The sequence below is a fragment of the Aythya fuligula genome, chromosome 7 (assembly GCF_009819795.1).
Source record: "Aythya fuligula isolate bAytFul2 chromosome 7, bAytFul2.pri, whole genome shotgun sequence".
Taxonomy (NCBI): domain Eukaryota; kingdom Metazoa; phylum Chordata; class Aves; order Anseriformes; family Anatidae; genus Aythya; species Aythya fuligula.
Window position 1 is genome coordinate 24,900,240 of NC_045565.1, and position 24,556 is coordinate 24,924,795.

Sequence of the window (24,556 nt, forward strand, 5' to 3'; positions counted from 1 at the left end):
TAGACGGCTGCCTTGTGTTTCACAGGCAGATCCAAAAGCCCTCACACTAACCTGAGCCTTACAGCAAGCTCACTCCCACCGGGGGCCAGCATCGTGCAAGGCACGCGGCAGCCGAGTGTCACACAGGGCCACCAAAAGCAGCTTAGCCTCCCCAAACCCTGCGAGGACTCCTGCAGTTCAGAGGTGCTCTGGGCTCGGCTTTGCTGGATGCAAGCGTGAACATTTCTAGCAGTCCGGGCTCTCCTGGCTGAAGCGCGTGCTGCTTTGCTCCCGCTGGGCAGCGGCTCACATCGCGCTGCACCGCACGTGGAGAATTCAGTGGCTCAATGCAGAAGATCTGGGAGCTGTGCTTCTACATCCCCCCAAAGAGATGACCTAGTGGGAATGTCTCTAAACAAAACTTTAGAATATTTTAAATAATAAGTTAATTCTTAATAAATATGTGCTTCAAGAAAATGATAATTATATACTGCACCTTTAAATAATGCACTTAGTTCTCTGCATTGGCTTCCGTTTTGGTTTCTTTTATTGTTAAAGTGCATTAATTCAAAATAATGAACCACTTCCGCATCATTATTGTTAAAAATAAATCATAACAACATTAATACGAGTCACTAAGTCACTACTATTAGTACTGCAATCTAGCAGATAACTCTATGTATTGCTCTATTTAATACTGTCCAGCAGAAGAATATAATACTTCTATTATAATCTCACAACAGCTCCAGCAGTCTTTTATGGCTGCTACCATATTAGTACAACTAAAAATGGGGAGAAGTATGAGAGACAGGGCCACAATGCCTCGGATAGACATCCAGTAAGATGTAGCTAACTGGATATATACATATATATTATATAGCAAGACGTAAGGTACAAAGAGGACCCTGCACACTGTGATACGAGCTGTTGTGCAGATACACCTCCTTCTCCTGCCACCACAATTTAAAAGGGATCCCAACCAAACACCCTCCCCTCCCTATTTGGATGCAGAGAGCTGCTCGGGCCACAGCACTGCTCGTAGCCAGTTGTGGCACCTGGATATTGTTTCAGCTGTTAACCTGTTTTCAGTCAGGTTAGCTGTAGGCAACTCTCTCGATATTACCATGGCAATTAAAAACCCCACCCCCCAAGAAAATTAAGAATAAAGACAAGAACAACATATAAATTGTGTAATTTTTTTTTGGCAGAGAAACATCCCCGGTAACACACAATATTGTTGTGCTGTTTTACTCAGTCCCTTGATCCCAGCTATTTTGAAGTCTTTATAACCTTTACCTTCCAAGCCAAATCAGTATGAAGCTCTGGTGGGAAAAAAGGGCACGTATCATTTTGTGTAAACCAGTAGTGAAATAGTCTGCCCCTTCCCCCTTAAAACAGACATACAATACTGCCTATTATTTAAAGGAACCAGGTATTCATCTTGGGTGATTAACAAGGCCATTAAAAAAAAAAAAAAAAAGCAAGACTTTCTCAAGTACAGTAGGGATTTGGCCAATGATGTTTACAGTACAAGAGTTGGCTACCTCAAGAATAACTCCATATTCCAAGCCTTTTCCAATGGATGCCTCATCTATTTCCAACCACACTACCCCCACCATGTGCCACGTTTGAAAGCTTGAGTTAAGAAAGGCAAACAGAAATGGAACTAGAAGAGGCAGCTTCCTGGTTAGATGAATTTTAGACATAATTCTTTTGATATTAAATCTGAGCATTAAAAGCCCAGGCACACTGTCCATCACAAACATACTTTTTGGATTCAAGTGGGAACAGAAACACATTTGGCTCCTACTTCAGTTTTAAGTCTCTTCTGGTAAACCAAGACCAAAAAAAAGTAAACCCAGAATGCACAGAAAAGACAAAAACACAAAAACAATTCCCCAAAAATATACAAATTAAGGATGTGCAGACTGAGTTTGATGGCTTTTTTTCCCCCTCATTGTAAACACTGCTGTTGCAGAAGGTTACGGCTATTTCTAACTAATACCTTAGTGGGCCCTGCCAGCAGTCAGCACGCTTGAATTTGGACCAGATCGCAAAAAACAGAAGCAACACATTTGACAGCTTTGTCTTCAGTGTCTTAAGGGACTTTTGTACATTTTGATATTATGGTAAGTTTTGAGAAACCCAGCTCTGTAAAGAAATTCAGCCAGGATCTCCTGGCAGAAGTCAAGCACAGAACTAATTATGGAGCCTGCAAAGTAATCAACGTGCTTAAGCATGGGGTTTGTAGGTTTGTTTTTACAAGCACCAGTAGGCATTGCTGCCCTAGAACACCTGAAATCAACTCAAAGAACAAGACAGAAAGAAAGGAAACAAAGAGCCCCCAACCAACACCACCTGATCGCCATTGCCGGTGAGTTATCAGTAACAACAAACTACAGCTGAAGTCAGAGACCAAATCTCTCCACGATGAAAAGGCTCCAACTCTGGACCAACCAACTGTTGAGAAGAGATTAAAAAAAAAAAAAAAAAAGTGAGCTTCTCCAAAGGATTAGAGTCCCTCTGTGTTTCAGAAACCTCCATTTGCTTCTCATTGCAAGTTGTGGAAATGCATCCAAAACTCTTGGGTATTCCATGTATGGACAAGAACGAGGAGAAAGGGAGCCAAGGTTGTAAAAGAGTTTGGCACAAAACTCCCCAGGTAGATGCATGTGTATTTCTCTCATGAAAGGCACACATTTGGTTTCCTGTCAATAACTGGAAAGATGGGATGTCATACCCTGTTACACATACAAGATTATTAACAACTTCACAAAAAGGCATTTGACTATGCTGCATCTTCCTCATAGTTGCTTACAACACGTTAACCCCACAAACCTCTCCAGAACATAGCAGATTTGTCCTCAGCATAGACTTCTTTGTCCCTTTGTACAAACTGGGGCACAGGGAAACGTCTTTTTGTGTAGTAATTGTTTTTTTCCACATTTACACAGCAGGAACAGTATAAATTAGGGACGTTAAAGATATTGCAATATTAGTTCTTTTTCTCCAAATAATTTGAGGGTACCCAGCCTTTGAATGGCTTCACACCATTCATGATCTGGCAGTACCACCAGCCATTTGGGTTCCTTTCAAGGACCTCCATGCAGACACCTTCCTGAAACCCTGCAGTCTCCTCATCCCCTTCGTAGTCTGCAATCGAAACATAGATGTCCTTGAGATTGTTGTGGATGAACTGGGACTTTTCAATGGGCTTTGGCCTGACAGTGGACACGGGGATCCCATTCCTCTGGGTGGGGAGGTTGGAGGTGGTCTCTGAGCCATCCGTGCCTGACCGCTCAGGCTGCTTTCCCTTCGCATCACCCTGCTGCAACCGTGTGTTACTGAAGGACGAATTCCGACGGACATTTCTAAGATGATCAGTAGATGTTAAAGACTCGTTTCTGCGCAAGGAGCACGACAGGTTGTTATCCTTTGGAGGGGGAGACACGAACACTGACTGAGGCCGGACAGCAAGCTGCCTCACACCATTCCTCATTTTGACTGGCCCTGACGTTTTTGAGAAACCACCAGGAGGTTTGCTTGGGATGGGTGGTGTAGCACGCTTGCTCTGATTGATGGTGTTCAAAGCTTGAACTCTCTTCTCTATCTTCTCTAAACTGTTTGACTTGTTTTCATTTTTCCTGTTCCTGGCAAATGAGGCGTCAGTCTCTGCTGATGTGGTTTCTCGCTGGTTATCTGGGAGAGCCAAATAATGGGAAGGAGCCCAGCCTTCCATATCTCCGTATTTCAGGTACCACCACCCACTGGGTTGCTTTTCTAGAACTTCTACTTCTACACCCGCCGGGAAACAAATTTCCGAATCCTGTACCTTTTGGTATGAGTCAGTGGTCACATAGAAACACCTGGAGTCATTTTCTTGCTCAGTTTTGGCTGGATGGCTAGAGCAGAAAATGGCACGGGAAGGAGCTGTAATGAGGTCAGCTGAGCTCCTCCTAACAGGATCATCTTGGTTCTCAGAAGCTGTGTGTGGGGGGCTCTCAGACTCTTCACTTCTTGAACCTTTAAGTCCACCCCTGAGTTGCCCAGTGGGCCTCAGCTGACGCCTTAAAGTGCTGATATCCATCTTTTCTTGGCTCTGAGAATCTGCCTTGTTCAGGAATGGTTTGGGCCTAACAATAGGCTTTGCTCTAATGGAAGGACTCTGTGCAGGCTCTTTCTTCACACCCGTTCTTGGCATGCTGCGTAAGCCGACATCTGAAGCTGACCTGGGTTTTGTTTCCTCATTCCTGGAATAGTGACATTTTCCAAGATCAGGCTGGATGTTTTTGTCCATCTTGGGCTTCACAAGTGATGATTTGGGGGAGCTGGAACATGGAGAGTTCCTTCGGATCAAGGAGAGAGAGGAGCTTTTCTGAGAATCCGAGTCTCCACTAGATTCCTTATTGGACAAAGTATCTTCCACATAACGCCTGAATCCCTCATTCTCATAAATGGTCTCTTCTTCATGAGCAACATCTTCTGAAGACTCTCCGACTTTGAACTTTGCTTTCTGAAGTGATGACACAGGAGAGGGCTTGAGGGGCTGAAACAGTCGTTTTTCAGGGGTACCCTCTTCATGATGACTTTCATTTACTTCACACTCTGACTCAAAGCCAAAGGCGGGCACATCATACTCAGGTTCTTCATATTTGAGCTTGTGGGGAGAGTCCTGGGTATCCCCTGAAGAAACTATTCCAGTTGTTGTTCCTTCTTCAGAATCTTTTGGTTTACTGGGAGGTGCTGGGGGAGGAACTTTTGGACGGGTTAAAGTACTGGTTCTTCTGTTTAAATTTGGCTTCTTCCTCTTGTCAATGTAAGATGCTGGAGCCCATCCTTCCTTCTCTCCAATCTGCACATACCACCAGCCACCAGAATTCTTTTCTATAACCTATGAGATGAGAAGGAACATGTTACTTACACAAAAATCTCAACAAATTGCTTTCCGCTCCTCCCCTTCCAACCCAGTCCCCTACAACAGCCAAGCGTTTTTTTCAGTTGCACTGTTAAGGCTCACCTCTGCCTTTTGTCCTCCACGAAAGCTTATCCCATCAGAGATGCACGACTGGAACTCTGCAATGGTGTAGTATTCCACTTCCACAGAGGGTGGCTCTGGTGGTTTGGGCAACTGAAACCCCTATGGCAAATAGGAAGTTTTGTTCAATTAAACCTGAGAAACAGTGGGCTGAACAGTAGTATAAGCAAGTATTTACCTTCTTAGATGTGCTAGTCACTAAAACTCTTCCTTCTTCCCGTGCTACTTCCTAACGACAACTTCCTGATTCTCTGGAGTGGAAGCTGAAGTATTGAGATTGGCCACAAGAGAGAAAGCTTTCAAAATGTGCACTGTTCACGACGCCTTCACTAGCTATTAAAACTGTGATAATCTTTACCTGAACAGTAAAACATTTAACTGACGGGCCATAAAGTGTAAGCTGCCATTCCAGCCACCGTAACAACAGCCCATTTACTCCGAGATTTTGTCCAGAAACACTCAGTTCTGGATAGCTTGTCACAACTGCAGAAAACTGCATTGCAACAGGCCCATTTAGATAGATTCTGCCCATTGTCAAAAATCCTACTTTATTAAAACTTAATCCTAATCAATTACTGCTCCTAATATGCTGATAGATTTTAAATGATCTGAATTCTTCAGTGATACAACCTAACAGGCATCTATCACAGCAAGAAACAAGGATAATATAAACCCTGGGAAGCTTTGCTCAGCTAAAGTGATAGTGGAATGGGAAAGGACTTTAGGATCACAAGATTCTGGTTCCTCCCCATAACAGACCCAGAACTTCTATTCAACCCCAATTCCTGCACACCAACACAACCTGCATTTAAACTGCATAAAAGCTCCACCAGAAACAGGACACTGCTATTTACAGCCATTCTGGCAGCATACCAGACTCCTCTAAGAACTAAGTGCCTTTACATTAAGCTGTCACCTTTTAGAGTTCATTACAATTATTTTTAAGGCGATAAATAGGATAAATGGGATAAAAGTCCCTTCCAGAATTTCAGTATCAGAAGCTTTTCAGATTAGTAGATTGCGTATCTATGGATAGACTAGAGGATGGTGAAGCTTCACAGCTTTTGCACTTCATTCCTTCAGGTCTTAACACAAGAACTCCAATATGCCAGGATCTCTTGAACACACGCTAAACCTGCCACTGACACAGGATAGCAGAAGACAAAACAATCCTAAACCATTAAAGAGAAAAATAATTTGTATACTGCATTTATTCACGTGCTCCCCCATTTTTAAGATAATCCCCATGACTACCAATCCATGTTTCATCTCACACAGCACGTGGCATTTTTCAGATAATGCAACGCTGCACCTTAGAAACCGCATCTAACAATGCTGTAATTGGATGTTTCAGCACTATAAATTCTGAAACACAGCAGAAGTACAGTATAATAAAATGTCTTCAGATAATAGGATGGTTTGGCTTTAATGAAGATAATTGGAAACAGCAGACGTGTTCAGGGTTTCACATGTATTGTCATTGTTATTTTTAGTATGGGATTAAGTGTAGTAGTCTTGTTAAAACCATATGTAACGCCAAAGTCTAGAAAATGCTAGGATGATATTCATCTAGTTTGTTGAGAGGCATCTCAGGTGACAGAACTACAAGGCACATACTCTTCATAAAGGGTACAGCAAAGATTTAATACTACTTATTGCCTATCTATAAATAAGTTATTAGCTTATGTTATGACTTTTGTGCAAATGAATTACTGAGTAGTGCCCATCTGAAGATGATGGGCCAAATGACATAAATTAGTGCAGACTTGCAGCTTTGAGGATAAAGGATCATAGGAGATGTCTCAATCCTGTAAAACACACCCTTCCATATGATCCAAAGTCAATTAACAATATAAAACAGTCACACTTAGCCATCTTTAAGATGGGAGCCATGGAAGGAGGGGAGAGATTCCCAGTTGTTAGGACAAGTCATCACTTAAAGTCAAGACAAAGTCCTCGCAAAAGACACCTAGAGAAACTTTAAACCTTCTGTGTTGGCCAAACAAGCTTTAATGTGCATGCACAGGACATAACAGCTTTACGACACACTCCCTTCTTAAAATTCATCCTTTTCCTGTGAAAATATTCAGGCCATCATACAGCTGAGGGATTGTCATGAAGCTATGGGGTCATATCAGTTTGAGTCCTACATCCTCACACATGAGGACTTCTAATATCTAGATCTGTACAAACGCCTCATGTCCAACATGAGCTTCTTCTCACAGTACTTATTTCAGTAGGACTGTAAGTCCTACTTTTTTCTAGGTTCAGACACAGCAAAGCCCTAAGACATTCTTAGCTGGGAGGTGGCAGCAATTTAAGAAGAGTTCTATACTTGCTGACTTAGGGCAATGATTTGAAAAACAAATCCTCCAGTTAACATTAGGATGTCTAGGTTCGTTCAATACTTAAACAATAAAATGAACAGCCATGAAAATAAAGGATGTCTCAGATACTACAACCACCACTCCAGTGCAGATGTAGGAAGTCTCATAAAGCACACCCACACACCTTCCCACTGCTACTATATACTGTAAAACAATACAAACCAGACTGGATTCTCTTCGTGGGGGCGGTCTTGTTCTTAAATTTGGAGAACCTGAGAAGGAAAGAGGAAGGGAAAGTTTACTTAACTTTCTAACTACTGCTAAACACATTCCTCAGCAGCTCTCTTCTCTGACAGTGAGAATATTAGAAATCATTACTTATAATATTTAAGCTTCCTATCTTGTTTCACAGAGGTAACTATGAGGCTATATTAGAAATACTAAGGTAATTTTGCTGTTCATCTCAGCTAAGCTACCAAATTTAAGAGGAAGTCACTGCCAGAAAGTAGTGGATTGCATTTTCTGCTGGAACTGACCAGCTCCACTGGAGATTGGCCAGCAAAGAATTGGCCTAGTATCTAGCTTTCCCCCCAGCAGTAAAAATAATCCGCTAAATTAATAACATTCATACTGTCCTGTATCATAGCATTTTGCCATTCCCTGAACAGAATAGTATTAGCATCTGCATTTTGTAGATGAAGTAGTAAAAACATTATAGCAACTTGACTTTCTCAACCCCTGGAAAACAGAAAAACAAATGCAAGGAAAGACATAGGTGGTCTTCTTGACTTGAACAGATGATCACGCTATCCACATTACTGAGGGTGGGTGGCACATTTTAGGGTGTTCAAAATGGGTGAAAAAAACAGCATATTGTTTCAGAAAAAGTTGTTAAGTGACTGCATATGGGCTAAGATAAACAAGCATAAGCTAGCCCTTGTAAAAAGTGCAGTCAAATTTTATCACTGTTAACAAACGACCATATCTTGGTGTCCCTGCAGATCTACAGACAAGTGCAAAGATTTGCTCAGGCAGCCACAGCTGTAAGGCCAGGACACACAGGACCTCAGCTGACCTTAAGCAATGCCAGCCCTGAAAGACAGAAAACAAGAGTTCATTGCAAGCCAGTGGTAATCCAAACTACTTTACTGCCTTACTTATTTGAGCTCTTTGTGGTGCTATCCTTGCGACGGCTGGGGATCCTTGTGCCAGTTTGGAAGCCTGCTTGTCTGGGGTCATCATGGCATTGCCATTAGAGTCATTGCAGAGAATGGGCAAACTGATTTCTTTCTTGGTGATATGTGATTCTGAGGTCTCATTTTCTGCTTGAGTTTCTTTGTCAGTGGATGACTTCTTGTTCAGCAGGTTACTGATCTCCATGATGTTTCCTATGATTTCCACTGGCCCGGTTAAGTTCTTTTTCCTAGACGGAAGATCATCTTTAGCCTTCTTCAGATAGGAAGCTGGGGCCCAGCCCTCTTTGCCGAGATACCTGAAGATGCAAAAGGAAACATCAAACACAGCCTTCTCAAGCATTTCAGGTGCAACAACAAAGGCAAAATGATGGATGGTAACATCTGAAACTGAACTTGCAGTACTCAGACTAGCTTCTGCAGTCTGGATTCATGTATTACCTATTGACATCTTAGAGTCAGCTCAGTTAGTAGCGAACTGCAGACTGCTGTTAAGTCATTTATCATAAAGGAAGGAGTCCCTGGGTAAGGCACACAGTTACTCACAAGACAAAGGGCATCACCATTTTGTTTTATGCCACATCTAGACACTACTGGATAAACTCGGTATTCTTCTACACAGCAAAAATGCAAGCCAGTGAGAAAAATATTTTAATCCTTCCAAGTGGCAACTCAAAATGAAAGAGGGCTAAAAATAAAAGTAAAATTCATCCCAGTACAGAGACCCTACATCTGCTCTATAAAAGGCCCTTGTGAAATCCTATCTCCTTATAATTATAATAATGAACACTTCCCCTCCTCCCATAACTCCCAGTCCAGTCTGATCAGCTTTTATGGAGAAAATGGGATTCTTAAACCACTGTACTTCCTCTATCACTGCAAGGTCAAGAAACAATTTGACTAGAAAAAACAGCTTTGTTGAAGACTCATTTCCCTGAACAAGCTAGGGGCTATTTGAAGAAATAAACTGGGAAATCTGAACAGGCACCTGAATCCAGCACGTGCTCCCAGAGCACCAGGCTGAGCTGCTTATGCTACACTTCAAACTGAAGTCATTCTTCCACAACTGGGCTTTTGGGAAGATGCTTTTTCTAACTCCTGCCATTCCTAACACCTCAGCAGGGATTTCAGATTACAATCAGACTCCAGGGAGGACCACGTGGATGAACTCTGCTTTCCCTAATGAAACCGTAACTTGCTACAGAGCGAGTCACTGAAACCCCTCTCTCTTTAATCTCTCAAGATACCCAAGGCAGGTGCTTGAACTGTAAGTAGGAAAGCAGGCACCATTAAATTCCTGGTGCTCAGGAAATCTGCAGGAAACACAAAGGTTAAAACAGTAGGACTCTAAGGCTCTTCAGTGCAAATGGAGACTCAGACAGCAGAGGAAGAAGGAGCTGGAGAAGGGGAAAAAATATCAGCAAATCATTCTCTATCGGATGTATATTTGTCGTGCAAAGCATGGATTCTGGGATTCACTGTGCTATTTCTGCACCAGGGCATATCCTGGGCTCATTTTCCACATCCAGACACTCGTGAATGGCACTGGGACTTTATGGAGGGAACAGGAAGACGTAGTGTATGTTTGCTTCCTTAGACTTTTTTCATTAACATCTTGCTGTACAAAAGCAAGTACAATTGCTGTAGTTGCAGCAAGGAGCAGAAGGGTCTGTGTGTTTGAAAGCTTGCCTTTTCCTTTTCTCACATCTAGATCAACAAGGACACCGCGCATAAATGCTGCTGTTCCCTACAGCAGCTTCCCTCTGTAACATGTGAAGGCAAAGATATGGGATTTCCTCTGTTCAGAGAGTTTAGTAATAAGGTTTTCCAAGGATTCTGGTGTTAAAAAAAAAAAAAATACATCTCAATAGCTCTGAGCTTTGTTTGCAGCAGCGAGACTAACAAAAAATAATGAAGTGGTAATGACTTGATGCGGCTTCCAACAGAAACACAGCATCTAGGCACTGATACTGTATCAGGATGCAATTTGGATCTATGCAGTCCTGTCCCCTTCGAGGATTTTTGGATAAACCTCAAATCAAGTCTCAAAAAAGAGACTCCCATTCATGCCATATCCTCCCTTGAGGAGAGGCATCTCTCAGTACTGTTTTCAAGTCCTGAAGACTTTTCACCCCACCTGGTTTTGCAGTAGATGGTCCTTTTGCACAGGTACTGCCCAGAGCTTTCTGCTGCATGTGCATCAGGGAAGTTTTTTTTTTTTTTTTTTTTTTTTTCCTGAAGGACTTTATAGCTTTACATGATCTGGAGATGTTAAGATTTCAGTCTGTGAGAAAGCCACATTGGCCAATGCACTGAGCGCTCCAATTCCAAAGGTTACTTTCAACAGAGCCTGATTGTGCAGAATCAGCAAGAAAAAAAAACATTTTACATCCATCTCAGTTTGTGGGAGACTTAACATGTTTAAGATCAGAAAAGCTGCAACAGGCAGGTTCTGTACTGGCTCGTTAGTTCTCCTGCCAACTGTATGTGTTTGGATCAGCCCATATAACCCCGCTGCTTCACACACCTCTGATCTCACACAGTTTCTCCCAATGAATAGTAGCAGCAATAGCTGGGCAGTTAATAACTCTGGGCAACATACCCTCAGTAGAGAGGCTGTTGCGAGTTATTTCTTCCTCTGAGTTAGTAAATTCAACTTGAAGTTAATGCTGAGCAGTAGCTGCCAGCAACTGCCAGCTCATTTGTGTTACTCCACAAATAAAAGATTCTTATGGAAGTCAAATTGGCTTATGTTTTTTCACCTTAGCCCTTGAACTCGGCAATTGCAAAGCTCTTTGCAAACATCACCTTATAAAGCTACTTTCACCTATGAAACGGGGAGATCAAGAGCTCAGGTGAAGGCTGACCAGCTTTGGAGAATCCTTGAACTCGTAACAACCTTCCTTTCACATCCAGGAGCTGGATCACAAATATCCTTCCTTGGTTTGTAATCACAGCCTACTGGAGACATTTCAAACCCCATCCTAGATCGCTCTCAACTCTAGTGCATTTACTTTCACCCCGACTGCACCTCGTTCATCGGTCTCAGAAGAACCAACAAGGCTGAAGAAGCAGGCAAATAACAAAAGACTTGTGTAGCATATTGCTACTTTTGTGGCCTGCAAGAAGATTGCCTCCAGGTGAGGGTAGGGCTAGAAATCAAGATTTAAATAAGGGGTGTTAATGTCAGCTCTCGTCATAACAAGAGGTGCACAGATCCACTGAGCCCAGTGGAATAAGAAGGGTACCAGGCCAGAGCTTTAATTTATCCATATTTCAAGTCATTCAAAAAAAAAAGTCATAACGCATGAGGGGCAAAATAAAGGAAGACCCCAATCTTGCCTCTAGCTTCTACAGCAATGAAATGGGAAGGCTACAGAATTAGGTGCAGTGATTTGGTTCCACAGTGATTCCAAAACCCTCCCTGTTTATATTACATGAAGGAAAAAATGGATTCAAACCATAGGAATGTTAAAAAAAAAAGTCAGAAGTGCCTCTGTGAGTCTGAGAGTCACATCTGCTTTCCAGCTCCAGAGCACTGGAATTACTCCAGAGGGAAGCAAACTGGGGGAGAAAAAAAAATAGAAAGAAAAAAAGAAAAAAAAAAGAAAAAGAAGAACAGGAAATGAGGATCAGCACATGGCAAGGAATTTGGGGAAATTACATATTTAAGGTGGAACAAGCTAATGTCTTTAAGGTGGATTCCATTTGCAAGCTGCTGGGTTTGTTTTTATTTCTCAGCACTGATTTGTGTGTCCAGCCTCTGTTACCCAGCTCCGCAGACACGGCAGCAGGATTCGGCTGAGGTATCTTCCTGCCTCCCCTCACGTTCACTACAGGAGAAAAGAGCTGCTATTTTTAAGGCACTCAGATCTTGGAAAATGGAATTCCTGAGGAGGGGGAATCTTTTTCTGAGCGGTATGGCAAAATACACATTGGGGCTTAAACCTAATAAACAGCACAATAAGTTTGAGATAGCTACTTGGGCTGCAAAGGACCAGCTTGTCAGGGACAGATCGCTTCATCAACATTTCCCAAAGTCTTGCTGAAGGGGCGAAAAAAATGTAAAGTTTCCAAGAGCTGCTTATTCTCCAGCCAGACAGCAGAGCAGTGCCTGGAGTGGCAGAGAGGATGATAATTGACACCCAACGTGGTCATCATGCTCATAGGGTGAGCTAACACACTTTTCAACAAAAATGGGCTGCTCAACTCAAAATCTCTCTTTAAACAAAGCCAAGGGCACGTTGTGTTCCCTGACTGACGTGGGGAGGCTGGGGCATCCACTGCCCTTCACGTGGATCAGTGTGAAGGAACCACTTACACGCACTTCTGCTAGAAAGCCTGACAAGCACACACACATTTTTGTTTCTAGAAAAACGTGGCTGGTACAAAGCAGAGTTCAAGGCAAAGGGGAAAAAAAGGACTTCTTATTGTACAGCTGTTGGTATGGCAAAGGGGAACCTACAGTAGTAATACAGCTGCGCTTCAGAAAAATAACCAGAATAAACTGAAGATGTCTTACAACGCTCCTCCCCCCAGAAAACCTATGTGCTGTTGATTCCTTTATCTGCAACTTTGGATTCCACTTCTGTGAATGATTAAAGGAGAAAAAAATGTGACCTGACCAAACCCAGGCATTCTGTGTTCCTGCTATCTGGAGTGCCTTCCTGACTCCACTGCTATCTTTATTAGCCTCTTCCCTTAATGGGAGCATTAGATGGAAGAAAAAAAAAATCCCTTTACTGAGTACAGGACATCAAGAAAAACAAAAACATTGCTGCAGTCAGCACTTTCATAGCCCTCATTCATAGCTGATGAATCAAGCAGAATTTAAACAAAAGCAAGTTACAGCTTGGGGAAGGGAAAGGAGAAAAATCGTGATTACATGCTGACTAGAAATATGACTAGCTGGGATGTCTTGCACTGCCTGAGATAAACCTGCATTTTTAAGCCACCTGTGGTGCCTTTTTAAGGCATGGGGTGTCAGTATGTCCAGGTCCACACATCTAAGCAATGTCTATGTTACAAAGGGGCAGAATCACAACAGAGCACTCAAACCCAAGCGCTGCATGGACCCAAATGGAGAAAGATCTCATTAAGTACTTCTCCTTACACCTTATATCACTATCTTAGACACACCCATCCTACATTTTCCTGTAAAAATCCCTTTGAGTCACAAGTCTCTCCTCTATGACTGCTATTTCATATACATAACAAAGGTAGATACACAGTGATAACCACAACCTTCAACCACAGTCCCTCTGCTTGCCTGAATGCAGGATCTGGATAGGCAGAAGTCAGGCAAATTAGTTGATAAGTCGAATCCATCAATACGTTTGGAAAAGGGCCACAGCCAAAGTTATCTTTTCTGTCCCAGGGAATAACACCACCTGCCCAAATAGCTCAGCAGACCACAGTCAGCCTTTCACGGTTGCTATAAATAGATTTAAATGGGCTGCAGAAAACCTCCTATACCAGAAGCACATTAAAATCACACACAACAGAAATCACTGTTAGGGCTCTCGTATCAACTCAGAGATGGGCTTTTAACTTGAAGGAAGAAGAAAACATTGAGAAGCTAAGGAATTTCCCCACTGGAAGTCTACAGCTTTTGCATACACTGTAATACTTCTTTAATCAGCATGGTCTTAGGCTTTTCTTTACATTCCTTCAAGATGCAAGAGGGGCGTCCTCACCCAACAAGAATTACTTATGTACTACCATTAAGCAAACGATCAGAAAAGCTCATTGCCACAGGTTCTGCAGCAATGTGGCCGTGCAGCTGCTTTACCTGATGTACCACCATCCTTCCAGGTTCTTTTGGATGACCTCCACGGTGACCCCTTTTTCGAACCCAATCTCATCCTTCCCCTGGCTGGCGTACGGCTGGATGGTGACATATTTCTCTTCTAGTGAAGGGAGAAAAGGCAACATCAGTTAGGGTCAGGATTAGTCCAGCTGTTTTTCTGTTCTGCTTGCTTTTAAACTGTTGTGCAGTGATTACGTGGAGCCATTACAAAAGGCGGAGCCCAGCTCAGAGGCCCACTGATTATTTATGCTGACGACATGATAGATAATCAGCCCCTTGCCACTGCCCTGCTGCTGATAATCACCGAGCATTTCCATGCCAATAATGACACAAAGTCCCCTGAGAGTTTCCCCCCCTCCCCAAGTTCCTCGAGCGGGTAAGAAAGAGGATTTGAAGCTGGACTTAACTCCCATACTGTAACTTGACAGAATCAGCCCGGCTGCCAAATCAGCCGAGCGTCACCGCGGGAGCTCCAGCCAGTTGGCTCTTTTGAACACGCACATGGTTGCACGAAGCATTGTGTTACTGAAACCCGAGCCCTGGATCCTGAGAGGGACCGATGCTCCCCAGCTCCAAGGGGCTGGCCCAGCACGCTCGCTGCTCTCCCCGCAGCTCCAGAGCGGCGTGGGGCTACAGGAACGAGCTTGAGACACCATTAAAAGAAGTGACATGTGAACAAAAGGGGTGTGCATTTAGCAGGAGACCAGACATCATCTTGCATTCATGGGTTGTGAAGTGTTTGCAAACACGCTTCTGCAAGACCTCACCCCAGAGAAGTACGCAGGTGGCAGTGGGAAAGGAGGGCCAGAACCGAGACACGTACTTCAAAAGCACAGGCTGGATTTCAGGCAGGGGGGTTAAGCCAAAAACTTAGCTGCTGGGGGTGGATGGGGATGCTATCTCCTTTCCAGGCTGGGCAGAGGTGAGCAGACTTTGCTCTGTTCATTGGCTGGTGCTCAGCAAACAGACACTTTCTCAGCATCTTCCTCTGCCCACCAGGGGTCATTTATTGCAACACCTCCATCACGCTTGGGGTCAACCTTTCCCTCCGTTAGCTTGAAAAATTACAACTGGCATTGAAAACATGAAGTGCCAGCCTCGCTTTGCAGCAGCAGACGTGGAAAAAGTTACCAAACCCCTCTCCTGAACCCAGGCTGCAGTGCATGTAACAGCACGAGTTTCTGTGGCTAGATCAAAGGCAGGGAAGGCAAGCAATAAAGCACACCCCAACCGGCCTTCCTAGCCCTTTCTGCTGGCAGTCACAACAAGGCATGGCCAGGAACAAACAGGGGGCTGTCAGTGCACAGGAACTGGCAGGAAATTAAGCGAATGCAGAGTTCCTGATCGCTGCAGAACAAAGGAGCTATGAAAAGGTTGCAGCAGCTTGAGGCAAGCGCTCGTTTGGAAAGAGCGAAGCAGACCCAGCCATCTGTTTGGTCTTGTGGCTCAAATGCATTTTGTTGCTGGGAGAAACATGGAAACTTAGAAAAGCCTTACTGAGACAGAGTAAGAAATAATACCTCTGAAATGGGGGGAAAAAAACATTGGCAGAGCATCTGGTGGCAGAAAATTCAGCAAAACTGCATCTCATAAGCCAACTTCCTTTGACGGGTCACAGTAGAGCTTTCTAACTCTGATGGAATAAAATCCGTCAAAATCTTTGTCCCCAAGAGGAAAATATTCTCTCCTGCTCCCTGTTAATGCAGCCACTTTATTACTGCTAAGGAATTTCAGTTAGTTTGTAATTAGCACCATCAAGATACCACACCTTCCCCACAGACACGAAACCCAACTTCAAAGTCACAGGACAGTTCTCCGTGCTGGGTTTCTGCTTTGCATGGTAGAGGCAGGTTTATTTTTCCTCTTTTTTAAAGTGACTTCTTCTAAAAGGAGCTGACAGTCCAGTTTCTACCACCTGCAAAACCCAAGCACTGAGCTGAACTGCGGAAGGTCCCTGGGCACACAGAGCTTGTCCCCAAGAGGAAAGGGATGAGAAGTTTGGGTGCGCAGAGCTGCAGCAGCTCCCAGCTACACATTGCTTTAAACACTTCCATTTCTAGGCCAGCAATGCAGAGCTCAGCCACGCGTTTGTTTAGTGTTGGAAGAAGGCTCTGCTTTGTCTCTCCCCCATACCAGAGCTGCTCTATCGGAGTTCACCCTTGCCACTACAGCTACAGCCGAAGTTTCTCTGTTTATCTTATTGCTCCTTCACATAAACAGCAGGCCCTGCTGCAGCTAAAGCCAGCTTTTCAGCTAGCTCCAGCTCCTCTCGCTGGGCAGTGTGGTCCCATTCTCTCTCCAGGGATGCGACCTCCTTACTGCTGCAGAGGGCAGGGGAGGTCACGGCTTCAGTATTCACGCCTGGATTTGCACCACAGCTTTCCAAACGCCTGCTCCAGCACGACTTCTTGTAGCTGAGGAATGGGCACAGTGGTCACCCATCAACCTCATAACATTTCTGGGTCTGATGATTCAGGGGAATTGACAGTTTGGGGCAAGGGTCCTCTGCAAACTAGGATGCAATCACTTTCTGAACATTAAATCCCTTCCTTCTCTACACAAATCACTCCCTCCATTACACATTTAGGTGAGATGCTACCAGGGAGAAGGATAACAGATGTATGACAATACTGCCTGGCCGATTGCTCTCACCTTGCTGCCTTGCATACACCACACAACACTGCTCATCAGGGGTACTGAGTGACCAGAGACAGAGGCCACCTCTACAAACACACACCAAATTGCTAAGGAAGGCGCAGCCCCATCCACATATCGTGACACTGGGATGCACAGGAGGGACTGGTGGGCCTTTCTGAGCTGCAGCTTTCCAAACTTCTCCCATGAAGCAAGACAAATCAAAACTGGGTTAAAAATTCACTCAGAGAAGAGGGTCCCTACAATGTTTGTGCCTAGCAGTTCTATTTTTAAGCCCCCAGATCAAAAACAGGAAGGCACCATTAAAATTTCCCCTTGCAAAGTGCTTTCACAGCAAAAATTATGGTCATTTCCAAGATTACACGTGGTTGGTTTCTTTCAGTGGTGCAGGGGATACCACAAACACACATGAGGTTTGTAACTTAAACCGTATTCTGAAGATAGGGGCCCCCTCGCAACCCAAGTGTAATTCTGGATTGCTTCTCAAAGACATCCTCTAGCCAGAGGATGTTACGCCTAAACCATCGCTTGCTGGAGGGAGCTGAGGAGCTTTCAATGGATGTGTCGCTTCAGAGGATTGATGTAGGGTTCGACAGATCACATTACAGCTACTCACAAGTCGTTAAGAGAAGCTATTTGACACTTCATGATAGATACATGAAGTTACTGGAAAGGCTTAACGCAGACAAATGGCTTCATGAGAGAATCAGCAGAGCAGCAGCCAGGGAAAAGACACTGCACGGAGTTACACAGACACCTCTGAAATATGCTGGTTTTGTTCAGATACTGTGACAGGCGATGTTACAAAACACACGTCAGTGAACCATCCCAGACCTACCAACAAAGCTGTATGCCCAGATCTGCAAAGAACTCACAAGTGTTTAATTCTGATTCATCAAGTTTGGACTTAACAATTAGCAGAAGAAAATGCAAACACAAGTATAACTTGTATTCCCCAGCTGCAGCTTCCATTACATCAACTTCACCGTTGAGGTCAAGTGGGCAGAATAAACTTTAGTATGTGCTACGAAACACATACACCAGCTAAAAGGCTGCACTTTGGAAATAATGGGATGAGGGTCCTACCCCCCTTCAGGATCAGCTGAAAATGGCACAACGATACCTCTGTTTTTAGCTTGTGACACCCAGAGATGTGTTAATAACTCAATCAGCCACCTTAACGTGTATTTCCTTACCTCTAATTTGCAGGTCAAAGATATCTTCCCCGGCTGAACTAAAGGAGATAGCTCCATCGGAAATTCAGCCATACTTGTAAGCCCAAACAAGGCAAGCACAAAGAAGCAAAAGCCTGTTTGGCAAAGAGCTACGACGTCTGTCACATCATGCATTACCCAACTGCAACCCACTTTGCTTGGAAAGGAAGGAGTTAGTGTGTCATCCTTCCCCGCCAGACACGGACTACTTAAAACACACACCACAAGGATTTCTGTGCTGTTTGGACTACCAGACCCACGCCACCCCCTCGTAGAAGTGTTTAGCCCAGCCTTCCCAGGCAGGCTGACAGCCCAGCGCTGAATCCACTAGTTACTGCAGAACCCCACTTCCCTACCAACCTTTCTCCTTCCTTTTTTCCCCTCCCCAAAGAAAGGTAAGCTTCTATTTTACTCTGGTTTTACCTAAAAGCTCCTCAAGAAAGACAGCAGAGGCTTGGGGCCAAAACTGAGATGCAAATCCTGGTGGATCACTGGGAAAATTGTGTGGATAGTAAAAGACAGTTGTAGCAGCCATGTGACAGACCACAAAACTGGAGAAAGGCTTTGTCTAGCAACCGAGATTTCCCACCAGTAAGTGTAACACAGGCTGCTGAAGCCCAGCTAGGACACGTGCCCATACACAGTACAAGGCATTTAAGCTGTACATTGCCCTGCATTACTGCTATGTATAGCGTGTGGTTTGCACAGCGTGGTCCCAGACGTATGCAGCCATGCTATTTTCAGCAGACCTGGTACAAGGAAACCAGTGGTATTTGAGTGTTGTGGGTCATTCCTTCATAAGCCAAAGACGTACAATGTTCCTCAACGGCTCGTGGAAAGAAAGAAGGGAAAAAAATGTTGAAGTGTTGGCACCACAAACCCTGTGTAAAACTCCTTTCTCTGTACTAAGCCAGGCAGGTTTCAGTGCAGCTTCTCTTGGTTTTGAGAATAGAGATTGTTTCTAAGGCTGCTGGAAGCAGCGTGAAAGCAACTCTCATCAAGCAATCCAAACCCATGCTAGGACAATTCAGGAGTGCCTACATGTCTTCTCCCATCTATTTTTAGGTTAAAAAAAATATTGATAAAGCACAATTTTATACGTAAATAGTATTTATAAAGCTGCTTTTATATCATCACATGATTTACAGCAGAGCAAGATGACCTACAGGCACCTTGGCAATACTCATCAAGCAGCAAAAGGACATTTTTGCAGCCACGGTGCAGCAGGGACTGAAATACTTCTATCTTACCCAGCCTGTTCCTTGGCTCTGATAAAACATACTGGCTGCAGAAAAGGTAGCGATATTAACATTTAACTTAATATAATTTAGAAGGACTTAAAATCACTGGCACTTACTCTTGTATAATGGCAGCCCAGGACAATAATGCTTCATGCTTCTTTTTGTGTGTAGGATTACAGCATGTAAAGGGTCAGCAGGTGTGTCCATTCCATCACCATCCCTTTAATCAGTGTAAACCTAAATAGGTTTTGTTTCATCTGCTGTATTTTTGTCTACTGGTGAAAACGGAATCTCAAAGAATTTTTAGGCATTGGACATGGCACTTCCTGTATCAGGTGACCCACTAAGACAAAGGAAAAAGCCCTATTCCTCAGTTAAAACCGTGAAACAGCTAAGATGAAGCTCCATCAGTTCCTGAAGAAGCCGTACTTAATGGTCTGACAGAGCAAGACACCAAACTTAACAGCCCATGAAGTTCCTTCCAATCCCATCTGTCAAACCAGGGCTTCAGATTTTACACGTGTGCTCACACACACACCATTAAAATTACGAGGTGTGTTGAGAAACAACTTGGTCCCTCCTCTGGCTGTCTGGATTTATACTTACTGTCAGGTCAAGGAAAGCAGACCTGCAGTTTTACTGCTGGAGTTGTAACGTAGAACTTCAGTAGTGCTTTCCAAATCTTCCTTATTCAATCTTCCCAATTCCTTTGGCACCGGTTATTTCAGATTCCTCCTAGTCTATCACCAAGGTAACAGTTCCTTTCCCCAACATCTTCAAAATCTTCTATCACTGCTGCTCCTCTCTGCTAGAGCTCTGATCTGGCCTTTAGATTTCTTTTGCACAGCCACATCCTCTCTTTTGCTCCCCTCCCAGCCTTTCAGCAAACTGTTCTTGACCACCTCTGGTTCTTCAACCAGATTACTTATCACGTGTTACACCAAATTAAGTAGTCCCAGCTTGAATTTCCAAGCCTTAGTGCTACCACTTTGCTTTAACATCCTACTACAAGTGTTCTGCTCCCTTTGCGTTTCCTACTCCTCCACATCCTTTCATCTTTTCCCACTCAGCTCCGTGCTTTTCCTATGATGCTTTTCCTGCTCAACCTGAGCATGCTCCCTCCTCCGTCATATCAAATAACCCCAAACTCTCAAATCCTTCCTAAAATAAGCTTTACCTACCCCAGCTTCCTGCCTTGCCAAACAAGTTTAGCTTTAGCCCTTCTCTAAAAGCTTTTAAAAATACCAAACAAGTATCACTTTCCACTGTGAAAAACCTTTTGGTCGCAATAAGACGCGTGCCAAATTGCCACTTGCCCGGGCTCCTTTGATGCACGAGCTCTCTTTCTCTTTGTTTAGGCTGTGAAGTATTTGGGACAGGAACCTTGCGTTTAAGCAGCTAAAATACCGTGCACGTTTCCAGCCCTGCGCAATCAGCCTCATCTCTCCCAGGCAAATGGCCAGCGCTCAGACGCTTCTGCCTCCAAGATCCGAAGGCCCTGCTTTGGGTGCCCCTCCTTCACCTATATTTTAGAAGTTTGCTCTTTTTGGTCTCCACAAATAAGCAGACGAGTTATGGGCAGCACTTTGGGAGCCGACCAAGCACAGGAGCAATTTCCTTTGCCCAGCTGGTGTTTTTGTACGTGCCCCCAACTTTCTGTGACCCCGGCCTTGTTTGAAATGCTGATGGGGTGGGGATAGAGGGGAGACGGGCTAGAAATTAGCCAATTAACGATTTCTCAGCAAAACGCAACAGCCCCAACCCTACGTCTTCCAAACCGCAAGAAGAATTTTCTTACTAAATACTTTCCCCTCAGTCAGCAGTCTGCGCTCGCCCTCCCCCACCCCTCCGCTCCACCCCCCCCCCTTTGTCAGACCTGCTTCTGGAAAAAGCCTCCCCGTTCCAGAAAGCCGGGCAGTAATTCAGCACCGACTTGGTTTTACTTGTCTAAATATTCAGCAGAGAGAATAGCTATCCAATTATCAACTGCGTTCATCTGCAGACAGGAGCTCTTCGGCTTTTGTCTCTCCCCTTCTTGTCCCCCTCTTTTTTCTTTTTTTTTAAATACCAGAAGGGATGATGCCAACACAAAGAAGAACAATAACGACGTTTCTTCTAAACAGTTTTTGCATTGCACACGCTCTTTCTTCAACCAGCGAGGGGTAATAAACATTTACTACTTTCCTTGGAGCGTGGAAGGGGGGAGGATGGAGAAAGAACAACCCAAACGTGCTGCTGTGCCCGTCTGCTTTAGGGCTGCGAAGCCACCAGTGACGAATGGTGTCAGTGGATGAAGGACAAGCAGGGAAGGAGTGAAAAGAAAGGGAGAAGCCCTGCGGGCTGAGCGATGCAGGGGCTGCCGAAGCAGGCAGAGCGGATCCAGTAATATGCAGGAAAGGGTCAGAGCACACGAGCGCAGCAGCCAGGCTGGGTTGCTGCTATTGAACAAGGTCTCTTTGCACAGCTGGAAAGTTGGCTGCAGAACGACCTGCCTGGGCAGGGAGATGGGGTTCGAGCTTCAAGAGCGATTCAGTGGTTACACAGCTGCCTTCCCTCCCTCTGCCCCCTCTCCCCCTCCCCGTAAGTTAGGCAAGCAGTCGGAAGACCTCCAGTTTCCAAATCGTAGCTTTAACTCTTTCATTGAATAGCTTGCTTCTCGTGCTAGCAGCTACTCTTAAGTAATAGGCTCATTTGGCAGAAACTCAGCCCATATGTCACTGCACTGTTGGTATGAATCAAGCTATTCCCGCATCGTACCAGCTCCAATTGAGTGCTGGGCACAAAACCAGGCAAGCCATAACTTATGTCAAATATCTGGTATATAAAACAGCATGCAACCCCCCAGTTTGCCCGACCAAACGCTAACAACACAAATGACTTCTCATGAAGTCAGTCTGTAAACAATCCTAAGCCCTCTCCTAGGGGAAGTTCCAAGTAAACGCGTTTGTAGAAACAGAGTTTCACCTGGTGCAAGCGAGCACCAACACTGTAGCTTGCAGGTCCAACAAGGGTCAGTATTGAAGCAAACTACAAATGCTCAGGTTTCTCCTCACGACTGGTATTTGTACTAGCTGAATTTCGGTATGTATAGACAAAAGTTTAGAAAACTTCCCACATTTAAAAACATTTAACATTTAAAAAAAAAAAACAACCAAGCTCTGCAACTATACAAGAAACATAAACCAATGTAATCTCTTAGATCTGGGCACACCACAGACATTTTAAAGAGAAAACTTCAGCAACAAATGTCATCTGTTTCTCTTTGTAAAAACAGGCTACAGCTGTTCTCTCTGCAGATTTTTTTCCAGCTTTAATAAAGGAGCACTACCACGATATTCAATAATTTGTCTTTCATCTTTCTTATTCGCAGACCCAGTAACGTTGCTCCCAAATATCTAAATTTCGGGGTTGCTTAGCTTCTTTGAATGGCCTTGAAAATGGTGGAAATAAATAAGCCATACATTACCCGTGATACGCCTCCCCCCATTAAGTAGTCTTTCCCAGGGAGGCAAACAGCCCTCTCTTCTGCACTAATCCCTGCAGTCTCAGGGCAGTAGATATTTCTGAGCTGTCCTGACTGGCACAGGACTGGCTTTTTCAGCTAGAGAGGGTATGCTCCCAGCACATAACCAGGGGCACAGCCAGGCTGACTGCAGATGACATGCTAGACCACTAAGATCCTGCTTTTTAGAAGATGAGAAGCAAGTGCCTGCTTTTGCAAAGCACTGGGAGCATTCCCAGGTTGGTACGTGGGGCTTGAAACACTCGAGTCACTTGGAAAGTCCTAGCCTTCAAACCCATCCTTAATTTTGGCTTTTAAGTAGTTTGACCACAAACCTGGCAGATAAAAATGCTTATCAATGGTACCCAAGCATAAATATAAAAGGAAGCATCCTTTACAGGTTGCTTTTAAGCTGCAGTGAACTTTTGGAGCTAACCCTTCCAAAAGCTGGGACTATCACAAGCAGAATATCACTGGGTGGGATGAGTTTCAGCCAAAATGTTTAATTGGATTTATTTCCAAGAAAGAGGTCAAGTGGGGGAGGGGAAGCTGTTTACCCTCTGTTAAACAGTTTTGGCAGCCTCCTGTCTGAGCAGCACTACTTCTTCTGTGCTCTGGAGCAAGAGCCTGCAGGCTGGCAGCAGCGTGCGTACAGTTCAGGCATTCGGTCATTTCTGCACAAACCCACCCAAATTTGGCCTTGTTTGATGCCTTTTGGGCTGGGATGGGAGGGAAAGAAGGGAAAACGAGTCTCTCCTGACCTCACATAAACTGTGATCTGTTAGAGAGCAGCGGGCTGAACACCCAAAGAGACTCATACTTTCTACAATAGCAGTTTGGAAGCAGTAACGTCTGTACAGGCTGCAGCTATGCCAGATGCATACTGCCTCCAACCTGCCCTCAAGCTCAAATCACTTTTACTTCCTAACCTGCTCCTGTAAGAGCTCCTAACCTACTATTTCAGATGATGTTGAACACCTTAGTTCTCGCTAACCTGGCTAGCTGGGGCTGAAATGCCTTGGAAAGAGCTCATAGCAGCAGCTCCTCCTTGGAGGATGAGCCCCAACCCTTGAGATGCTGCAGGTCGTGCCAAGATCTAGCTGGAGATAGAGCACACACTCCCAAACTCAGAAACCCAGCACTGCTTGACCTAAAAGGAAAGAAACTTTTACCAGGCAAGACAAAGGCAGGGGTGGAAGAGACTGTGTGAGCCTGTGGTGTGGAAGGCTGCCAGGGAAGACACTGCGACACCAGCCAGAGGGCAGGTCTGGAGAAGACACACATGCAGATGATGGGCATAAGAGGGAAAAGTTGGGACTGGAACTCAGATCCTTGAGTTATACCAATCCACTATGCTACAGGACCAACCCTGCAGCCTTGGTATTTTGTTTTTTTTTTTTTTTTTTAAATAATATGGTATGAATAGGAAAATGTATTTATTTGAACTGGTAAACAAAATGTTTAGGAAACTGATTGCCACAATTTTTCCCAGTTAAATTGTTAGGAAGTATCTGCCAGATTTTGACATGCAAAAATAAGTAGCTCCTAAATTCTTTAGGAACAGAAATAAGCATAAGTTGTTTTCCCGTGCTTACATTTTT

General features: G+C 44.3%; 1 protein-coding gene across 6 annotated transcripts in view; it reads right to left on the reverse strand.

Moving 5' to 3' along the window:
- Positions 1-2,453: 2,453 nt before the first annotated feature.
- Positions 2,454-24,556, reverse strand: part of SH3PXD2A (SH3 and PX domains 2A) — a 219,290-nt gene continuing 197,187 nt past the window's right edge. For 4 of the 6 annotated variants that reach the window (XM_032190925.1, XM_032190926.1, XM_032190924.1 and 1 more), the window contains 5 exons: positions 14,326-14,443; positions 8,499-8,833; positions 7,564-7,613; positions 4,997-5,116; positions 2,454-4,870 (listed from right to left, as the gene is read on the reverse strand). In XM_032190925.1, the coding sequence (XP_032046816.1) occupies positions 2,975-4,870; positions 4,997-5,116; positions 7,564-7,613; positions 8,499-8,833; positions 14,326-14,443 (2,519 nt within the window). In that variant the 3' untranslated portion in view covers positions 2,454-2,974. The remainder of the gene's footprint in view (positions 4,871-4,996; positions 5,117-7,563; positions 7,614-8,498; positions 8,834-14,325; positions 14,444-24,556) is intronic. The other 2 variants (XM_032190927.1, XM_032190928.1) reach the window with 1 other exon arrangement.